The following is a 22582-nucleotide window of genomic DNA, read 5'->3' as shown; positions in this document are numbered from 1 at the left end:
TTGTCTCTATCCAACGACCCATCCCCCTATAACCACCTACTTTAACATACAGGGATCTGACCAAGTCAAAGAACTTAAAAAAATAATATACTTGGAAACATTTATGAAACCTGATGCATAGGAACACTGGTGTTACCCACAGCAACAAATCAAATTCTAGCTATAATTTTTGTAGTTCAGTGCTGAAAATTAAAGAAAACATCTGACTGGCTGATATGAGCATCACAACAGATGTCTTGTGCAGTAGATTTTATAAAAGTTCTATGTAACTTTAGCAGCTGTGATGAGATTCCTTCACAAGAAAAATGTTCAGTGCATGATGTATTTACACAGAACTCAGGTTCCTGCACTTGGACCTATGCAGGTGATCTGTAAATCTGTATTTAAGTTTTGAAGTACATGCGGAAATGAGCATACATTGACTTTTTATTTTCATTCGTGCAGGGGGTATGGCTTTACCTTTCATCTGATTGTTGAGTGTAACGACTGCATCAACAACTCCTTCACCTTCCGGCCCATTCAAAACCCGACCAGTAACAGAGAAACCCATCACATGAAAGACAGGCTGGAATTAAGCAAGACAAAACACATATCTTTCCATCACCCTTAGTTTATTAAAGGCTCAAAAAAAAAAAAAAAACTACTTCACAAAATTTTAAGTAAGAGATGTGAAGGAAAAATAAAAAAGCTGGTTTTATGAAGTATGAAGGATCAAATCTCTAGTTTCTTCAGAACTCACAGATTAGGTTGTCCAAAGTTTAGAGGTGGCTCATTCGCCAATATTGTAATCACCCATTACACTTCACTACAAAAGTGTTCTTTCATGGTCAAAGAAACATTATTGCAATAGTCTCTACCTGGCCTTACGTACTCACCTCTCTCTCCACTCCCTGGCTCCCCTTCCCTCAGAGTACACTTCAAATAGCCTTACTCTACATATCTCCAAGCTCATTGCCCCTCCACACTCCTGCCTGCCCTTTTATCTCTACCAATGACTGTCACATCGCTTCTAAACGGTTTACTCCTACTAATGCCCACTGTCAGGAAGCACTTCTCCCATGCTGCTCCTCACCACTGAACACACTTCCGCACCCCAACAGATTCTCCAGCTCTCTAAAAGTGCGTACACACTATGCAATATTTTAAATGATATTGCTCATTTTCACCCTTCTGAGCGATGTCGTTTGTAATATTGGGCAGTATGTATGCTACGCTCCTGCGCATTGTTATATGTCCCCTCCATCACCTGTGCATGCAGATCAATTTGGACTTATTGTCAAAAAAATGCATGTTCGGGACGACCGCGGCATAACGTCCCTGAACTATATCGTTAGCAATATTGTTCAGTGTATACGCACTATATCGGCCGCCGGGGATGGGAAACACTAGGTCATATCACTCATGGAGCGAATTGCCTAATGTATACCCAGCTTTAAGCTTCGTATTGGCTCTCAAACTCATCTTGTTATTGAAGCTTACCAGCACTCCTTATAACCCAGCCCTTTTGTCCCCACACACTCTGTCACCCATGTTTGACTAACCCACCCCTATAGATTGTAAACTCTCATGAGCAGGGGCCTCTGCCTTTTTAAACCTCTCTTACCAACACCAACAACTCCTCCCCCGATGGTATTATTTTTGCCGTCAGTAGTTCTGTACCTGTCTGCTGCACCCATCAGCCCTCTGATATTCTAGCAAGTACCGTATATTTGGTGTTTTGCATATTAGATCTGTTTTGTACATTTTATGAACCTTGTCCTGCTATGCTTGTTTTGTACTTTTGTATGCACTTTCAATGGCGCTGTGTATTGCGCTCTATCAATAAAAGATAACTATTTGTTAATTTGTGAACCTGTATCTGTCTAAACAGTTTCCTTGTAGCCATTTAATCTTGTATTAAACAGTGCAAAATACTTATAAATGAAAAATGCTGATCATGAAAATCTCTTAATTAATCTGTAACTAGATTTTCTTTAGACATAAGTGTCAATCCAATTAGGTGCGTGTTGAGAGTTTGTTTTCATGAAACTCGCAGACTTTGCACAAATGCGCGCACCCGAGAATTTTCCAATCCAATTAAAACTGCATACCTTTTGTACTGATGATCCAAAGCAATTATTTTTGGCTTAAATAAATGCTTTCATTAAATCTGGGGTGCATAATCTAACAAAACTTGATTCTGGGGTAATTTGAAGCCATTTATTTTTTTACTCCCAAAAATGAGATGTAATTATTTGCCCAATTAAGCCAACTGAAAACATCCAAATGCCTAATTAGTCATTGGGGTGGGGGTTGCCCAAGGGGTTCTTACATTTTAACTTTAAAATAAAGATTTTTCCCTACCATCTCTCAAGTTTGCAAGTTTACCGAGTTGTTTGTAATTGGATTTCAAAATTAAGTCGCAACGCGTATTTGCAGAGAAAATGGCAACTCACACCTCCTGACCCCACAACTATATAACTGCCATTGCTTTTTGAAAATGTAAACGTGTTGGCTAAAACAAAACGAATAAAAAGGATAAAAACAGTCAGCTGGTGTGAAAGGTTTTACTGAAATTTTTGTTTTACCTCTAATTTGAGGCTGTCGTGTTCCACAGTGAAATCCAGCCTGGAGGGAGCAACATCAAATGTAATTCTCTCCCCTCTGTAAAACGGGATCTGTGGAATACATGAAAAGGGGAAATGGTAGCATGTAAAAGTGAGCGCTGCTCCCTGCTCAAAAATCATAAATTAGATATGTAGGGGGCTATGCAATGAAGTACGAGGGCCCATCTGAGCCACACACAATGTGGGGTACTAGTATGGGTGGTCAGCAATGCAGGTTACAGATGGCAAAAAAAAATTAAACGCTCTGCAACCCCCCCACCCCACCTCCTCCATCAGTTGGAAACGTAATCCATCATGTCATATGAGTGCCACGTATTAATAGCCAGCTTTACCAAAGTATACTGCAAAAGAGTAAAAGAAGCTTGAGTACAAATTACAACAATAAGTAGCCTGGTCCGTTTTCACAAGCGCGAACAAGGAGTCTCTATGCACAATGGACCCGATTCTGAGCCATATGCATAGCTTATCCAAATAGCCACACTGCGTCCCAGCTGCCTGCAGAAAAGCATACACCTATATGCATACATACGGAGGCACTAAAAGAGCACAACAAGGCGGCGTGGTCATGGCTCACAGGGGTATGACCTTGCAGCATGCCCCCATGTCTCTGTATGATAGGCATCCGAGCAGAGCGCCAGGAGGCAGAGCTGATCAGCCAGCCCCTGGCTCTCTTAGTGCCATGAATCCATGCAGAGCTGCTTGGCCAGGCTTTTAGGCTGGACCAGTCCATCAGCCCTTCTGGCATTTGTCCGGCCTGGTGTAGAGATATTCTGACCTGTGCCTCTGCTTACTGGTATAAGGGTGTGAAAGAACGGCAACTGGGCATGTTCACACAGTTAATGTGGAAATAGGTGTGCAGTGGAAGGGTATGCAGAGTTCAGGTGTGCTTCTTTCTGACGGATCTACTGCACCCAGCGTGGCCTGGTGTAAGTCCGGATAATTATGATGACTGTTGATCGTTGCTGTGGATGTTTAGGGGGCATTGGGACTACACGCAACATTGGTGGTCATTCAGAGTTGATCGCAGCCAGCAACTTTTTGCTGCTGCTGCGATCAACTAGTACACGCCTACGGGGGAGTGTATTTTAGCTTAGCAGGGCTGCGATCGCTTGTGCAGCCCTGCTAAGCTAAAAAAATTTCAAGCAGAACATGACTAGCCCTGGACATACTTACCCTGTGCGACGTTCTCTGCGATGCTGGGGCCGGCTTTGATGTCAGACATCCGCCCTCCGTTCTGCTGGACACGCCTGCATTTTCTTCTCCACTCCACGAAAACGGTCTCCAACGCTTCGGATCCGCCCAGGTACGCCTTCTTTCTGTCAATCTTCCTTCGTTAGACGCAACGTAACCTGGCGACCCCTGTCGCCGGGCAACGTCGCGCACGCGCATTGCGGCCGCCGCACATGCGCATTCCAGACCCGTTCGCACCGCAGCGATAAACCGCTGCGTGCGAACGGGTCGGAATAACCCCCATAGAAGTCAAAATAGCCACAGAAGTCAGATTGCGTTTCCACGCAAACAATGCGTGCGTAGATGTGATCTCATCGCATGCGTCTCATTGCAGGCCCAGTATATGACTAATATAAGAGATCTAGGGATATATTTAATAAAGCATCTAAAACTAATTAAATGGTGGTGTTGCTTATAGCAAGCAGATTTTCGCTATCATTTCTCTATTCTAGATAAACAGAATCTGTTTGGTTGCTATAGGCAGCACCTCCACCTGTCTGTTTAACTTTAGTCATTGTACCCAACCCCCCCCCCCCCCCCCATCCCTAAATATTTTCCTATGGCAGCACCCTGAACTTTAGCTGATTAAAATGAACATAGATCTTTAAATAAATGACTACAGCTCAGTACCCTGCATTAGGAAAACAAGTGGAAAAATCAGCAGCAGAGTGATATGTACTAGGTGGGGTAGGCTACGTTGAAGGGCCAAAAACACACAGAAACACGTACTGTGACCAATACATAATACATACTGTATATATACACACACGTACAAGCCAGCTCCTGTGCCTGCTGGAATCCCTGCAATACCTGTGCTGACACAGCTACTTATACCACTTTCACACATGCATGAAAATCCCTGGTTTTTGCAGTGAAAGCGCATCAACGCAGGATTTCTGTATGTGTGAAAGGAAAAGACCCAGGCCGGGCTAAGACCCGGAAATTTGCTGGCTTGCTAGAACGGCAGATTCCCGGGTCACAAGTGTTAAAGGGATGTTGCTGTGTCTATGGTTCATGGAATCTTATTCTCGGAGGGCTAATGAGACAGTGGCAAGGGTGGATTTAGAGGTAAGGGCACCCCTAGGCACTACAGTAATCCCCCCCCCCTCCTCCTCCTAATTTTATGATTTTCACAGTTTGGCTATAAGCCCTCATTTTGCAATTGGCAGTTTAATAAAAAAAAAAAAAAAAGCTATGAGCTATGACATTGCATTTTATTTTTAAATTATGTATACATATCTACTAGTAGGACAGCTTACAGTGGCAGTACGTGCATCTATCAAACAAATCCACAAGGAGCAGTCCAGACAGAAATACAGAAAATAAGAATTTACTTACCGATAATTCTATTTCTCGGAGTCCGTAGTGGATGCTGGGGTTCCTGAAAGGACCATGGGGAACAGCGGCTCCGCAGGAGACAGGGCACAAAAAGTAAAGCTTTAGGATCAGGTGGTGTGCACTGGCTCCTCCCCCTATGACCCTCCTCCAAGCCAGTTAGGTACTGTGCCCGGACGAGCGTACACAATAAGGGAGGAATTATGAATCCCGGGTAAGACTCATACCAGCCACACCAATCACACCGTACAACTTGTGATCTAAACCCAGTTAACAGTATGATAACAGCGGAGCCTCTGAAAAGATGGCTCACAACAATAATAACCCGATTTTTGTAACTATGTACAAGTATTGCAGATAATCCGCGCTTGGGATGGGCGCCCAGCATCCACTACGGACTCCGAGAAATAGAATTATCGGTAAGTAAATTCTTATTTTCTCTATCGTCCTAGTGGATGCTGGGGTTCCTGAAAGGACCATGGGGATTATACCAAAGCTCCCAAACGGGCGGGAGAGTGCGGATGACTCTGCAGCACCGAATGAGAGAACTCCAGGTCCTCTTTTGCCAGGATATCAAATTTGTAGAATTTTACAAACGTGTTCTCCCCTGACCACGTAGCTGCTCGGCAGAGTTGTAATGCCGAGACCTCTCGGGCAGCCGCCCAAGATGAGCCCACCTTCCTTGTGGAATGGGCCTTAACCGATTTAGACTGTGGCAGGCCTGCCTCAGAATGTGCAAGTTGAATTGTGTTACAAATCCAACGAGCAATCGCCTGCTTAGAAGCAGGCGCACCCAACTTGTTGGGTGCATACAGTATAAACAGCGAGTCAGATTTTCTGACTCCAGCTGTCCTGGAACATATTTTCAGGGCCCTGACAACTCCTAGCAACTTGGAGTCCTCCAAGTCCCTAGTAGGTGCAAGGCACCACAATAAGCTGGTTCAGGTGAAACACTGACACCACCTTAGGGAGAGAACTGGGGACGAGTCCGCAGCTCTGCCCTGTCCGAATGGACAAACAGATATGGGCTTTTTTGAGAAAAAACCACCAATTTGACACTCGCCTGGTCCAGGCCAGGGCCAAGAGCATGGTCACTTTTTATGTGAGATGCTTCAAATCCACATATTTGACTGGTTTTAAACCAATGTGATTTGAGGAATCCCAGAACTACGTTGAGATCCCACAGTGCCACTGGAGGCACAAAAAAGGGGTTTGTATATGCAATACTCCCTTGACAAACTTCTGGACTTCAGGAACTGAAGCCAATTCTTTCTGGAAGAAAATTTACAGGGCCGAATTTGAACCTTAATGGACCCCAATTTGAGGCCCATAGACACTCCTGTTTGCAGGAAATGCAGGAAACGACCGAGTTGAAATTTCTTTGTGGGGCCTTCCTGGCCTCACACCACGCAACATATTTTCGCCACACGTGGTGATAATGTTGTGCGGTCACCTCCTTTCTGGCTTTGACCAGGGTAGGAATGACCTCTTCCGGAATGCCTTTTTTCCCTTAGGATCCGGCTTTCCATCGCCATGCCGACAAACGCAGCTGCGGTAAGTCTTGGAACAGACATGATACTTGCTGAAGCAAGTCCCTTCTTAGCGGCAGAGGCCATAAGACCTCTGTAAGCATCTCTTGAAGTTCCGGGTACCAAGTCCTTCTTGGCCAATCCGGAGCCATGAGTATAGTTCTTACTCCTCTACGTCTTATAATTCTCAGCACCTTAGGTATGAGAAGCAGAGGAGGGAACACATACACCGACTGGTACACCCACGGTGTTACCAGAACGTCCACATCTATTGCCTGAGGGTCTCTTGACCTGGCGCAATACCTGTCCCGTTTTTTGTTCAGACGGGACGCCATCATGTCCACCTTTGGTATTTCCCAACGGTTTACAATCATGTGGAAAAAACTTCTCAATGAAGTTTCCACTCTCCCGGGTGGAGGTCGTGCTGAGGAAGTCTGCTTCCCAGTTTCCATTCCCGGGATGAAAAACTGCTGACAGTGTTATCACATGATTTTCCGCCCAGCGAAAAGTCCTTGCAGTTTCTGCCATTGCCCTCCTGCTTCTTGTGTCGCCCTGTCTGTTTACGTGGGCGACTGCCGTGATGTTTTTCGCACTGGATCAATACCGGCTGACCTTGAAGCAGAGGTCTTGCTAAGCTTAGAGCATTATAAATTTATTTATGTGGAGAAAAGTCTCCATACTTGATCACACTCCCTGGAAATTTTTTCCTTGTGTGACTGCTCCCCAGCCTCTCAGGCTGGGCTCCGTGGTTACCAGCATCCAATCCTGAATGCCGAATCTGCTGCCCTCTAGAAGATGAGCACTCTATAACCACCACAGGAGAGACACCCTTGTCCTTGGATATTGGGTTATCCGCTGATGCATCTGAAGATGCGATCCGGACCATTTGTCCAGCAGATCCCACTGAAAAGTTCTTACGTGAAATCTGCCGAATGGAATTGCTTCGTAGGAAGCCACCATTTTTACCAGGACCCTTGTGCAATGATGCACTGTTTTTAGGAGGTTCCTGACTTGCTCGGATAACTCCCTGGCTTTCTCTTCCGGGAGAAACACCTTTTTCTGGACTGTGTCCAGAATCATCCCTAGGCACAGCAGACGTGTCGTCGGGATCAGCTGCGATTTTGGAATATTTAGAATCCACCCGTGCTGATTGTAGCAGTATCCGAGATAGTGCTACTCCGACCTCCAACTGTTCCCTGGACTATGCCCCTATCAGGAGATCGTCCAAGTAAGGGATAATTAAGACGCCTTTTCTTCGAAGAAGAATCATCAATTCGGCCATTACCTTGGTAAAGACCCCAGGGTGCCGTGGACAATCCAAACGGCAGCGTCTGAAACTGATAGTGACAGTTCTGCACCACGAACCTGAGGTACCCTTAGTGAGAAGGGCAAATTTGGGACATAGAGGTAAGCATCCCTGATGTCCCGGGACACTATATAGTCCCCTTATTCCTGGTTCGTTATCACTGCTCTGAGTGACTTCATCTTAATTTGAACCTTTGTAAGTGTTCAAAAACAAATTTTTAGAATAAGTCTCACCTAGCCTTCTGGCTTCAGTACCACAATATAGTGTGGAATAATACCCCTTTTCTGTAGTAGGAGGGGTAATTTAATTATCACCTGCTGGGAATACAGCTTGTGAATTTTTTCCCATACTACCTCCTTGTCGGAGGGAGACTTGGTAAAGCAGACTTCAGGAGCCTGCGAAGGGGAAACGTCTCGACATTCCCATCTGTACCCCCGGGATACTACTTGTAGGATCCAGGGGTCCTGTACGGTCTCAGCGCCATGCTGAGAACTTGTCAGACGCGGTGGAACGCTTCTGTTCCTGGGAATGGGCTGCCTGCTGCAGTCTTCTTCCCTTTCCTCTATCCCTGGGCAGATATGATCTTATAGGGACGAGAGGACTGAGGCTGAAAAGACGGTGTCTTTTTCTGCAGAGATGTGACTTAGGGTAAAAAACGGTGGATTTTCCAGCAGTTGCCGTGACCACCAGGTCCGATGGACCGACCCCAAACAAGTCCTCTTCCTGTATACGGCCATACTGTGCCGTTTGGAATCTGCATCACCTGACCACTGTCGTGTCCATAACATCTTCTGGCAGTTATGGACATCGCGTTTATTCATGATGCCAGAGTGCAAATATCCCTCTGTGCATCTCGCATATATAGAAATGCTCTATAGTCAATAAAATACTGTCCCTGTCAAGGGTATCAATATTTTTAGTCAGGGAATCCGACCAAGCCACCCTAGCTCTGCACATCCAGGCTGAGGCGATCGCTGGCCGCAGTATAACACCAGTATGTGTGTATATACTTTTTATTATATTTTCCAGCCTTGTCAGCTGGTCCTTGAGGACGGCCCTATCTATAGACGGTACCGCCACTTGTTTTGATAAGCGTGTGAGCGCCTTATCCACCTTAAAGGGTGTTTCCCAACGCGCCCTAACTTCTGGCGGGAAAGGGTATACCGCCCATAATTTTCTATCGGGGGGAACCCACGCATCATCACACACTTTATTTAATTTATCTGATTCAGGAAAAACTATGGTAGTTTTTTCACATCCCACATAATACCCTCTTTTGTGGTACTTGTAGTATCAGAAATACGTAACACCTCCTTCATTGCCTTTAACGTGTGGCCCTAATAAGGAATACGTTTGTTTATTCACCGTCGACACTGGATTCAGTGTCCCTGTCTGTGTCTGTGTCGACCGACTAAAGTAAACGGGCGTTTTAAAACCCTTGACGGTGTTTTTGAGACGTCTGGACCGTACTAATTGTTTGTCGGCCGTCTCATGTCGTCAACCGACCTTGCAGCGTGTTGACATTATCACGTAATTTCCTAAATAAGCCATCCATTCCGGTGTCGACTCCCTAGAGAGTGACATCACCATTACAGGCAATTGCTCCGCCTCCTCACCAACATCGTCCTCCTACCTGTCGACACACACGTACCGACACACAGCACACACACAGGGAATGCTCTGATAGAGGACAGGACCCACTAGCCCTTTGGAGAGACAGAGGGAGAGTTTGCCAGCACACACCAAAAACGCTATAATTATATAGGGACAACCTTATATAAGTGTTTTCCCTTATAGCATCTTAATATATATATATAAGCATATCGCCAAATTAGTGCCCCCCCTCTCTGTTTTAACCCTGTTTCTGTAGTGCAGTGCAGGGGAGAGCCTGGGAGCCTTCCCTCCAGCCTTTCTGTGAGGGAAAATGGCGCTGTGTGCTGAGGAGATAGGCCCCGCCCCTTTTTCGGCGGCCTCGTCTCCCGCTCTTAACGGATTCTGGCAGGGGTTAAATATCTCCATATAGCCTCCGGAGGCTATATGTGAGGTATTTTTAGCCAAAATAGGTATTCATTTGCCTCCCAGGGCGCCCCCCTCCCAGCGCCCTGCACCCTCAGTGACTGCCGTGTGAAGTGTGCTGAGAGGAAAATGGCGCACAGCTGCAGTGCTGTGCGCTACCTTTAGAAGACTGAGGAGTTTTCTGCCGCCGATTCTGGACCTCTTCTTACTTCAGCATCTGCAAGGGGGCCGGCGGCAAGGCTCCGGTGACCATCCAGGCTGTACCTGTGATCGTCCCTCTGGAGCTGATGTCCAGTAGCCAAGAAGCCAATCCATCCTGCACGCAGGTGAGTTCACTTCTTCTCCCCTAAGTCCCTCGTTGCAGTGATCCTGTTGCCAGCAGGACTCACTGTAAAATAAAAAACCTAAGCTAAACTTTCCTAAGCAGCTCTTTAGGAGAGCCACCTAGATTGCACCCTTCTCGGCCGGGCACAAAAATCTAACTGGCTTGGAGGAGGGTCATAGGGGGAGGAGCCAGTGCACACCACCTGATCCTAAAGCTTTACTTTTTGTGCCCTGTCTCCTGCGGAGCCGCTGTTCCCCATGGTCCTTTCAGGAACCCCAGCATCCACTAGGACGATAGAGAAATACTACTGTTACAGGAGTGTCCTCATACATCTAGCCTTAATACGCCATGCAGTACGAGATGCTTTGCGTGAGCGAGCAAAGGCACACTTGTATTGTATATCTGTGTATCTGTGTAAAATGTAGCAACTACAGCTTTTTTAGCAACTGATTGGTATACAGTATCTGTGTGCATGTCCGAGTCTGTACATAAAGCATGACAGAACTTGTTTTGGGAAAATTAAAAAAAAAGCTGCGCTTGCTACTTTTTGAACAGATATACAAGTGTGGCTTTTCAAATTACCAGAGTGCCTATTAAAGCAATGGGGAGGATCATCAGTCAAAAAGATAACACTCTGGTAATTTGAAAAACCACACTTGTATTGTACAGATGTAGCCATTCTTATCCTTGCTGCAAAGACTGACTTCTGCATGGCGCGCCAGGCTTTGACTATTGGCATTTGGCAATTGCTCCATTAGCTAAAGGAATTAAAGGAGCGATCACCTGCTGCAAATAGTCACAGCCTTTGCATAGCAGCAAAGATGACCAGGGCTACATTTGTATATCTATGTAAAAAGTAGCAAGCACAGCTTTTTTTCGCAACGGATTGGTATATCTACGTGCTTGTCAGAGTCTGTATATGAAGCATGACAGAACTTGTTTTGGGAAAATTAGAAAAAGCTGTGGTTGCTAGGGTAAAAAAAAGTGGTAGCTGCTCTATCACTCTGGCAATACTTACCAGGTGCATGAAAGGTGAGGGGTCACAGTAAATAAAAGGGGGGGGGGTTGAGAGCTATCATGTATTTGCAAATATATGTAACAAATATCTCTGAAATTCTATCACCATATAGTTTTCAAATATTGTTACAAGTATTAGTTGGTGTGCAGGGGGAAAAATGCACCCCCTCCCCATTCTGTTTGCTGTGACCCCTCGCCTTTCATGCACCTGATAAGTATTGCCAGAGTGATAGAGCAGCTATTACGGTGTTTGTTTCTATGCATGACACTTAGGACATAAAGAGTCAGCCCTAAGACCAACACACTGCATTGTTACTGGTGTTCGGTAGACCCTGTGGAAAAAATAAGAATTTACTTACCGATAATTCTATTTCTCGTAGTCCGTAGTGGATGCTGGGAACTCCGTAAGGACCATGGGGAATAGCGGCTCCGCAGGAGACAGGGCACATCTAAAGAAAGCTTTAGGATCACCTGGTGTGCACTGGCTCCTCCCCCTATGACCCTCCTCCAAGCCTCAGTTAGGATACTGTGCCCGGACGAGCGTACACAATAAGGAAGGATTTTGAATCCCGGGTAAGACTCATACCAGCCACACCAATCACACTGTACAACTTGTGATCTGAACCCAGTTAACAGCATGATAATAGAGAAGCCTCTATAAAAGATGGCTCACTACAACAATAACCCGAATTTTTTGGTAACAATAATTATGTACCAGTACTGCAGACAATCCGCACTTGGGATGGGCGCCCAGCATCCACTACGGACTACGAGAAATAGAATTATCGGTAAGTAAATTCTTATTTTCTCTGACGTCCTAGTGGATGCTGGGAACTCCGTAAGGACCATGGGGATTATACCAAAGCTCCCAAACGGGCGGGAGAGTGCGGATGACTCTGCAGCACCGAATGAGAGAACTCCAGGTCCTCCTCAGCCAGGGTATCAAATTTGTAGAATTTTACAAACGTATTTGCTCCTGACCAAGTAACTGCTCGGCAAAGTTGTAAAGCCGAGACCCCTCGGGCAGCTGCCCAAGATGAGCCCACCTTCCTTGTGGAGTGGGCATTTTAAGATTTTTGGCTGTGGCAGGCCTGCCACAGAATGTGCAAGCTGAATTGTACTACAAATCCAACGAGCAATCGTCTGCTTAGAAGCAGGAGCACCCAGTTTGTTGGGTGCATACAGGATAAACAGCGAGTCAGATTTTCTGACTCCAGCCGTCCTGGAAACATATATTTTCAGGGCCCTGACCACGTCAAGCAACTTGGAATCCTCCAAGTCCTTAGTAGCCGCAGGTACCACAATAGGTTGCTTCATGTGAAATGCAGAAACCACCTTAGGTAGAAATTGAGGACAAGTCCTCAATTCTGCCCTGTCAGAATGAAATATTAAATAAGGGCTTTTATATGATAAAGCCACCAATTCTGACACACGCCTGGCTGAAGCCAGGGCTAACAGCATCGTCACCTTCCATGTGAGATATTTTAAGTCCACAGTGGTGAGTGGTTCAAACCAATGTGACTTTAGGAAACTCAACACAACATTGAGATCCCAAGGTGCCACTGGAGGCACAAAAGGAGGCTGTATATGCAGTACCCCTTTTACAAATGTCTGAACTTCAGGCACTGAAGCCAGTTCCATTTGGAAGAAAATCGACAGGGCCGAAATTTTAACCTTAATGGACCCTAATTATAGGCCCATAGACAGTCCTGTTTGCAGGAAATGGAGGAAACGACCCAGTTGAAATTCCTCTGTAGGGGCCTTCTTGGCCTCCCACCACGCAACATATTTTCGCCAAATGCGGTGATAATGTTTTGCGGTTACGTCCTTCCTGGCCTTGACCAGGGTAGGGATGACTTCATCTGGAATGCCTTTTTCCTTCAGGATCCGGCGTTCAACCGCCAAGCCGTCAAACGCAGCCGCGGTAAGTCTTGGAACAGACAAGGCCCCTGCTGGAGCAGGTCCTTTCTTAGAGGTAGAGGCCACGGTTCGTCCGTGAGCATCTCTTGAAGTTCCGGATACCAAGTCCTTCTTGGCCAATCCGGAACCACGAGTATAGTTCTTACTCCTCTCCTTCTTATGATTCTCAGTACTTTTGGTATGAGAGGCAGAGGAGGGAACACATACACTGACTGGTACACCCACGGTGTTACCAGAGCGTCCACCGCTATTGCCTGAGGGTCCCCTGACCTGGCGCAATATCTGTCTAGTTTTTTGTTTAGACGGGACGCCATTATGTCCACCTTTGGTTTTTCCCAACGGTTTACAATCAGGTGGAAGACTTCTGGGTGAAGTCCCCACTCTCCCGGGTGAAGGTCGTGTCGGCTGAGGAAGTCTGCTTCCCAGTTGTCCACTCCCGGAATGAACACTGCTGACAGTGCTATCACATGATTTTCCGCCCAGCGAAGAATCCTTGCAGCTTCTGCCATTGCCCCCCTGCTTCCCGTGCCGCCCTGTCTGTTTACGTGGGCGACTGACGTGATGTTGTCCGATTGGATCAATACCGCCTGACCCTGAAGCAGGGGTTTCGCTTGACTTAGGGCATTGTAAATGGCCCTTAGTTCCAGAATGTTTATATGAAGAGATGTCTCCAGGCTTGACCATAAGCCCTGGAAATTCCTTCCCTGTGTGACTGCTCCCCAGCCTCGCAGGCTGGCATCCGTGGCCACCAGGACCCAGTCCCGAATGCCGAGTCTGCGGCCCTCTAGAGATGAGCACTCTGCAACCACCACAGGAGGGATACCCTTGTCCCCGGTGACAGGGTTATCCGCTGAAGCATCTGAAGATGCGACCCGGACCATTTGTCCAGTAGGTTCCACTGGAAAGTCTTGCGTGGAATCTGCCGAATGGGATTGCTTCGTAGGAAGCCACCATTTTTACCCAGAACCCTTGTGCATTGATGCACTGAGACTTGGTTCGGTTTTAGGAGGTTCCTGACTAGCTTGGATAACTCCCTGGCTTTCTCCTCCGGGAGAAACACCTTCTTTCTGGACTGTGTCCAGGATCATCCCTAGGAACAGAAGACAAGTCGTCGGAACCAGCTGCGATTTTGGAATATTGAGAATCCAATCGTGCTGCCGCAACACTACCTGATATAGTGCTACACCGATCTCCAACTGTTCCCTGGATCTTACCCTTATCAGGGAATCGTCCAAGTAACAGATAACTAAAATTCCCTTCCTTCGAAGGAATATCATCATTACGGTCATTACTTCAGTAAAGACCCGGGGTGCCGTGGACCATCCCTACGGCAGCGTCCGAACTGATAGTGACAGTTCTGTACCATAACCTGAAATACCCTTGGTGAGAAGGGTAAATTTTGACATGAAGGTAAGCATCCTTGATGTCCCGAGACATCATGTAGTCCCCTTCTTCCAGGTTTGCAATCACTGCTCTGAGTGACTCAATTTTGAATTTGAACCTCTGTATGCAAGTGTTCAAAGATTTTAGATTTTAGATTTTAAAATCGGTCTCACCGAGCCGTCTGGCTTCGGTACCACAATAGTGTGGAATAATACCCCGTTCCCTGTTGCAGGAGGGGTACCTTGATTATCACCTGCTGGGAATACAGCTTGTGAATGGTTTCCAAAACTGCCTCCCTGTCAGCGGGAGACGTCGGTAAAACAGACCTTTGGAAACGGCGAGGGGGATACGTCTCGAATTCCAATTTGTACCCCTGAAATATTACCAGAAGGATCCAGGGGTCTACTTGCGAGTGAGCCCACTGCGCACTGAAATTCATTGAGAACGGGACCCCACCGTGCCTGAACTTGTAAAGCCCTAGCGTCATACTGAGGGCTTGGCAGAGGCGGAAAAGAGTTTCTGTTCCTTGGAACTGGCTGATCTCTGCAGCCATTTTCCTCTCCCTCTGTCACGAGCAGAAAAGAGGAACCCTTTTGTCCGCTTGCCAACCAGGCCTGCGCCTGATAATACGGCGTCTTATTTTGAGAGGCGACCTGGGGTACATCCCCTCTTTTAAGGCAATACTTCCAAATGCCGTTTGGAATCCGCATCACCTGACCACTTTACTGGTATAATTGGACAACGCACTTATACTTGATGCCAGTCGGCAAATATTCCGCTGTGCGTCATGCATATATCATATTTCCAGTCAGGGAATCCGACCACGCCAACCCAGCACTGCACATCCAGGCTGAGGCGATTGCTGGTCGCAGTATAACACCAGTATGTGTGTAAATACATTTTAGGATACCCTCCTGCTTTCTATCAGCAGGATCCTTAAGGGCGGCCATCTCAAGAGAGGGTAGAGCCCTTGTTCTTACAAGCGTGTGAGCGCCTTATCCCACCTAGGGGGTGTTTCCCAACGCACCCTAACCTCTGGCAGGAAAAGGTATACTGCCAATAACTTTTTAGAAATTATCAATTGTTATCGGGGGGAAACCCACGCATTTTATTTCTCAGATTCAGGAAAACTACAGGAAGTTTTTCCTCACCAACATAATACCCCTTTTTTTTTGGTGGTATTCATATTATCAGAAAAGTGTAAACTTTTTTCATTGCCTCAATCATGCAATGTGTGGCCCTATTTGGAAATCACGGTTGTCTCTTCACCGTCGACACAGGAGTCAGTATCCGTGTCGGCGTCTGTATCTGAGGTAACGGGCGCTTTAGAGCCCCTATATGAGACGTCTGGACATGCACAAGCTGAGTAGCCGGCTGTCTCATGTCAACCACTGTCTTTTATACAAAGCTGACACTGTCACGCAATTTCCACAGTACATCCACTCAGGTGTCGACCCCCCAGGGGGTGACAACACTATTACAGACACTCTACTCCGTCTCCTCATCATTTTTCTCCTCATACATGTCGACACAAACGTACCGACACACAGCACACACACAGGGAATGCTCTGATAGAGGACAGGACCCCACTAGCCCTTTGGGGAGACAGAGGGAGAGTTTGCCAGCACACACCAGAGCGCTATATATATACAGGGATAACCTTATATAAGTGTTTTTCCCTTTATAGCTGCTGTATTGTTTATACTGCGCCTAATTTGTGCCCCCCTCTCTTTTTTAACCCCTTTCTGTAGTGTAGTGACTGCAGGGGAGAGCCAGGGAGCTTCCCTCCAACTGAGCTGTGAGGGAAAATGGCGCCAGTGTGCTGAGGAGATAGGCTCCGCCCCTTTCTCGGCGTCCTTATCATCCGTTTTCTTGTATGTTTTGGCAGGGGTTAAATGCATCCATATAGCCCAGGAGTTATATGTGATGCATTTATTTTAGCCATAAAAGGTTTTCTAACGATTTATTGCGTCTCAGGGCGCTGCCCCCCCAGCGCCCTGCACCCTCAGTGACCGGAGTGTGAAGTGTGCTGAGAGCAATGGCGCACAGCTGCGGTGCTGTGCGCCTACCTTTATCTGAAGACAGGAAAGTCTTCTGCCGCCGATTTTTCCGGACCTCTTCGCTCTTCTGGCTCTGTAAGGGGGCCGGCGGCGCGGCTCCGGTGACCCATCCAGGCTGAACCTGTGATCGTCCCTCTGGAGCTAATGTCCAGTAGCCTAAGAAGCCCAATCCACTCTGCACGCAGGTGAGTTCGCTTCTTCTCCCCTTAGTCCCTCGATGCAGTGAGCCTGTTGCCAGCAGGTCTCACTGAAAATAATAAACCTAAACTAAAACTTTCACAAAGAGCTCAGGAGAGCCCCTAGTGTGCACCCTTCTCGTCGGGCACAGAAATCTAACTGAGGCTTGGAGGAGGGTCATAGGGGGAGGAGCCAGTGCACACCAGGTGATCCTAAAGCTTTCTTTAGATGTGCCCTGTCTCCTGCGGAGCCGCTATTCCCCATGGTCCTTACGGAGTTCCCAGCATCCACTAGGACGTCAGAGAAATAAGATTTTACTCACCGGTAAATCTATTTCTCGTAGTCCGTAGTGGATGCTGGGGACTCCGTAAGGACCATGGGGATTAGCGGCTCCGCAGGAGACTGGGCACAACTAAAGAAAGCTTTAGGACTACCTGGTGTGCACTGGCTCCTCCCACTAAGACCCTCCTCCAGACCTCAGATAGGATACTGTGCCCGGAAGAGCTGACACAAATAGGAAGGATTTTGAATCCCGGGTAAGACTCATACCAGCCACACCAATCACACCGTATAACTCGTGATACTATACCCAGTTAACAGTATGATAACAACTGAGCCTCTCAACAGATGGCTCAACAATAACCCTTTAGTTAGGCAATAACTATATACAAGTATTGCAGACAATCCGCACTTGGGATGGGCGCCCAGCATCCACTACGGACTACGAGAAATAGATTTACCGGTGAGTAAAATCTTATTTTCTCTAACGTCCTAAGTGGATGCTGTGGACTCCGTAAGGACCATGGGGATTATACCAAAGCTCCCAAACGGGCGGGAGAGTGCGGATGACTCTGCAGCACCGAATGAGCAAACTCTAGGTCCTCCTCAGCCAGGGTATCAAACCTGTAGAATTTTGCAAAAGTGTTTGAACCCGACCAAGTAGCAGCTCGGCAAAGCTGTAATGCCGAGAGCCCTCGGTCAGCCACCCAAGAAGAGCCCACTTTCCTTGTGGAATGGGCTTTCACCAGGTAGTCCTAAAGCTTTCTTTAGTTGTGCCCAGTCTCCTGCAGAGCCGCTAATCCCCATGGTCCTTACGGAGTCCCCAGCATCCACTTAGGACGTTAGAGAAACATAAAAATGGACTGGTATCTAGTACAGGGAGTGGTGTATTGAACAGATCCTAAAATGTTTGTACCCAGTGTTCACCAGAGAGGGAGCCAACATCAGCCTCCCACTTTACCTTGACGGAATTAAGTCGTCCAATTCTATTTCTCGTAGTCCGTAGTGGATGCTGGGGACTCCGTAAGGACCATGGGGAATAGACGGGCTCCGCAGGAGACTGGGCACTCTAAAGAAAGATTCAGTACTATCTGGTGTGCACTGGCTCCTCCCTCTATGCCCCTCCTCCAGACCTCAGTTAAGGAAACTGTGCCCGGAAGAGCTGACATTACAAGGAAAGGATTTTGGAATCCAGGGTAAGACTCATACCAGCCACACCAATCACACTGTACAACTTGTGATAAACTTACCCAGTTAACAGTATGAACAACAACTGAGCATCACTCAACCGATGCTACATAACCATAACCCTTTGTTAAGCAATAACTATATACACGTATTGCAGAAAGTCCGCACTTGGGACGGGCGCCCAGCATCCACTACGGACTACGAGAAATAGAATTACCGGTGAGTAAATTCTTATTTTCTCTAACGTCCTAGTGGATGCTGGGGACTCCGTAAGGACCATGGGTATTATACCAAAGCTCCCAAACGGGCGGGAGAGTGCGGATGACTCTGCAGCACCGAATGGGCAAACACAAGGTCCTCCTCAGCCAGGGTATCAAACCTGTAGAATTTTGCAAAAGTGTTTGAACCTGACCAAGTAGCAGCTCGGCAAAGCTGTAATGCCGAGAGCCCTCGGTCAGCCACCCAAGAAGAGCCCACTTTCCTTGTGGAATGGGCTTTCACTGATTTCGGCTGCGGCAATCCCGCCGCAGAATGAGCCTGCTGAATCGTGTTACAGATCCAGCGAGCAATAGTTTGCTTTGAAGCAGGAGCACCCAGCTTGTTGGATGCATACAGGATAAACAGCGAGTCAGTCTTCCTGACTCCAGCCGTTCTGGTTACATAAATCTTCAAAGCCCGGACTACGTCAAGCAACTTGGAGTCCTCCAAGTCACGAGTAGCCGCAGGCACCACAACAGGTTGGTTCAAATGAAAAGATGACACCACCTTTGGCAGAAACTGCGGACGAGTCCGCAATTCTGCCCTGTCCATATGGAAAACCAGATAGGGGCTTTTACATGACAAAGCCGCCAATTCTGACACACGCCTAGCTGAAGCTAAAGCCAACAGCATGACCACTTTCCACGTGAGATACTTTAGTTCCACGGTCTTAAGTGGCTCAAACCAGTGGGATTTCAGGAAATCCAACACCACGTTAAGATCCCAAGGTGCCACTGGTGGCACAAAAGGGGGCTGAATATGCAGCACTCCCTTAACAAACGTCTGAACCTCAGGCAGTGAAGCCAGTTCTTTTTGAAAGAAGATGGATAGGGCCGAAATCTGGACCTTTATGGACCCTAATTTCAGGCCCATAGTCACTCCTGACTGTAGGAAGTGCAGGAATCGACCCAGCTGGAATTCCTCTGTAGGGGCCTTTCTGGCCTCACACCAAGCAACATATTTTCGCCATATACGGTGATAATGCTTTGCTGTCACGTCCTTCCTAGCCTTTATCAGCGTAGGAATAACTTCATCCGGAATGCCCTTTTCTGCTAGGATTCGGCGTTCAACCGCCATGCCGTCAAACGCAGCCGCGGTAAGTCTTGGAACAGACAGGGCCCCTGTTGCAACAGGTCCTGTCTGAGAGGCAGAGGCCATGGTTCCTCTGTGAGCATTTCTTGCAGTTCCGGGTACCAAGTCCTTCTTGGCCAGTCCGGAACAATGAGTATTGTTTTCACTCTTCTTTTCCTTACGATTCTCAGTACCTTGGGTATGAGAGGAAGAGGAGGAAACACATAGACCGACTGGAACACCCACGGTGTTACCAGTGCGTCCACAGCTATCGCCTGAGGGTCCCTTGACCTGGCGCAATACCTTTTTAGCTTTTTGTTGAGGCGGGACGCCATCATGTCCACCTGTGGCAGCAGAGCCGGCCCTAATCAATATGATGCCCTAGGCAAGATTTTGGCTGGTGCCCCATAGCACCGCCGCTAGTTCTGAAGGAGATGCCTGGCATGAGTCAGCTGGCAGCTCTGCTAACGTCGGGCGCCTTTTGTTTATGAAAATGCATCTTATTTGCATTACTATGTGGCTAGGATGCACAAGCAGCTTCTGCTGATTAAAATGATATGCAGCATGCCTATATACTGTGTACGACTGTGGCTGTATCTGCATACGAAATGCTACATTACAGTGATTTACAGCAATACACTGCAACGTAGCATTTCTTATGCAGATACAGCCGCAGTCACACACAGAATATAGGCATGCCGCATATCATTTTAAATCAGCAGAAGCTGCTGGTGCCCCTAAGCATACCAAATGCCCTAGGCATTTGCCTAGTTTGCCTATACCTAAGGCCCGGCTCTGTGTGGCAGTTCCCACCGACTTGCAATCTGCGTGAAGACTTCTTGATGAAGTCCCCACTCTCCCGGGTGGAGGTCGTGCCTGCTGAGAAAGTCTGCTTCCCAGTTGTCCACTCCCGGAATGAACACTGCTGACAGTGCTTGCACGTGATTCTCCGCCCAACTTAGAATCCTGGTGGCTTCCGCCATCGCCACTCTGCTTCTTGTGCCGCCCTGGCGGTTTACATGAGCCACTGCGGTGATGTTGTCTGACTGAATCAGCACCGGTTGGTTGCGAAGCAGAGGCTCCGCTTGACTCAGGGCGTTGTATATGGCCCTTAGTTCCAGGATATTTATGTGCAGACAAGCCTCCTGACTTGACCACAACCCTTGGAAGTTTCTTCCCTGAGTGACTGCCCCCCATCCTCGGAGGCTCGCATCCGTGGTCACCAGGACCCAGTCCTGTATGCCGAACCTGCGGCCCTCGAGAAGGTGAGCACTCTGCAGCCACCACAGAAGAGACACCCTGGCCCTGGGGGACAGGGTGATCAGCCGATGCATCTGAAGATGCGATCCGGACCACTTGTCCAACAGATCCCACTGAAAGATCCTCGCATGGAACCTGCCGAAGGGAATGGCTTCGTATGATGCCACCATCTTTCCCAGGACTCGCGTGCAGTGATGCACCGACACCTGTTTCGGTTTTAAGAGGTCTCTGACTAGAGTCACGAGCTCCTGAGCCTTCTCCGCCGGGAGAAACACCTTCTTCTGGTCTGTGTCCAGAATCATGCCCAGAAAGGGCAGACGCGTCGTAGGAATCAGCTGCGATTTTGGGATATTCAGAATCCAGCCGTGTTGTTGCAACACTTCCTGAGAGTGTGCTACGCTGATCAGCAACTGCTCTCTGGACCTCGCCTTTATGAGGAGATCGTCCAAGTATGGGATAATTGTGACTCCTTGCTTTCTCAGGAGCACCATCATTTCCGCCATTACCTTGGTAAATATTCTCGGTGCCGTGGAGAGCCCAAACGGCAACGTCTGGAATTGGTAATGACAGTCCTGTACCACAAATCTGAGGTACTCCTGATGAGGTGGATAAATGGGGACATGCAAGTAAGCATCCTTGATGTCCAGAGACACCATAAAATCCCCCTCTTCCAGGCTTGCAATGACCGCTCTGAGCGATTCCATTTTGAACTTGAATTTCTTCAGATAAATGTTCAGGGATTGTAAATTCAAGATGGGTCTGACCGAACCGTCCGGTTTCGATACTACAAACATAGTGGAATAGTAACCCCTTCCCTGTTGAAGGAGAGGAACCTTTACAACCACCTGCTGGAGGTATAACTTGTGAATTGCTGCCAGCACTACCTCCCTTTTCATGGGGGAAACTGGCAAGGCCGATTTTAGGTAACGGTGAGGGGGCGTCACCTCGAATTCCAGTTTGTATCCCTGAGACACAACTTGTATAGCCCAAGGATCCACCCGTGAGCGAACCCACTGGTGGCTGAAATGTCGGAGACGCGCCCCCACGGCTCCTGGCTCCGCCTGTGGAGCCCCAGCGTCATGCGGTGGATTTAGTGGAAGCCGGGGAGGACTTTTGTTCCTGGGAACTAGCTGCGTGGTGCAGCCTCTTTCCTCTACCCCTGCCTCTGGCAAGAAAGGATGCACCTCTGACTTTCTTGCTCTTTTGCGAACGAAAGGACTGCATTTGGTAATACGGTGCTTTCTTAGGCTGTGGCGGGACATAAGGCAAGAAATTTGACTTCCCAGCCGTAGCTGTGGAAACTAGGTCTGAGAGACCGTCCCCAAACAATTCCTCACCCTTATAAGGTAAAACCTCCATGTGTTTTTTAGAGTCGGTATCCCCTGTCCATTGCCGAGTCCATAAGACCCTTCTGGCAGAAATGGACATTGCGTTTACTCTAGAGCCCAGCAGGCAAATGTCCCTCTGGGCATCCCGCATATATAGGACCGCGTCCTTGATATGTGCCAGGGTCATTAGAACAGAGTCCCTGTCCAGGGTATCTAACTCCTCAGACAGAGTATCCGTCCATGCTGCTACCGCACTACACATCCAGGCCGAAGCAATTGCTGGCCTCAGCAGC

The 22582-nt window shown here is 47.8% G+C and overlaps 1 protein-coding gene across 1 annotated transcript in view; it reads right to left on the bottom strand.

Moving 5' to 3' along the window:
- LOC134945224 (BOS complex subunit NOMO3-like) overlaps positions 1-22582 on the bottom strand; it is a 180871-nt gene that overhangs the window by 95110 nt on the left and 63179 nt on the right. Inside the window, exons 9-10 of the mRNA XM_063934381.1 lie at positions 2568-2657; positions 460-565 (exon numbers count right to left, since the gene is read on the bottom strand). Coding sequence (XP_063790451.1) covers positions 460-565; positions 2568-2657 — 196 coding nt within the window. The remainder of the gene's footprint in view (positions 1-459; positions 566-2567; positions 2658-22582) is intronic.

The sequence above is a fragment of the Pseudophryne corroboree genome, chromosome 7, assembly GCF_028390025.1.
Source record: "Pseudophryne corroboree isolate aPseCor3 chromosome 7, aPseCor3.hap2, whole genome shotgun sequence".
In the NCBI taxonomy this organism is placed as follows: domain Eukaryota; kingdom Metazoa; phylum Chordata; class Amphibia; order Anura; family Myobatrachidae; genus Pseudophryne; species Pseudophryne corroboree.
Note: the sequence above shows the minus strand (reverse complement) of the source record. Positions and strands in the feature narration are given on the sequence as shown.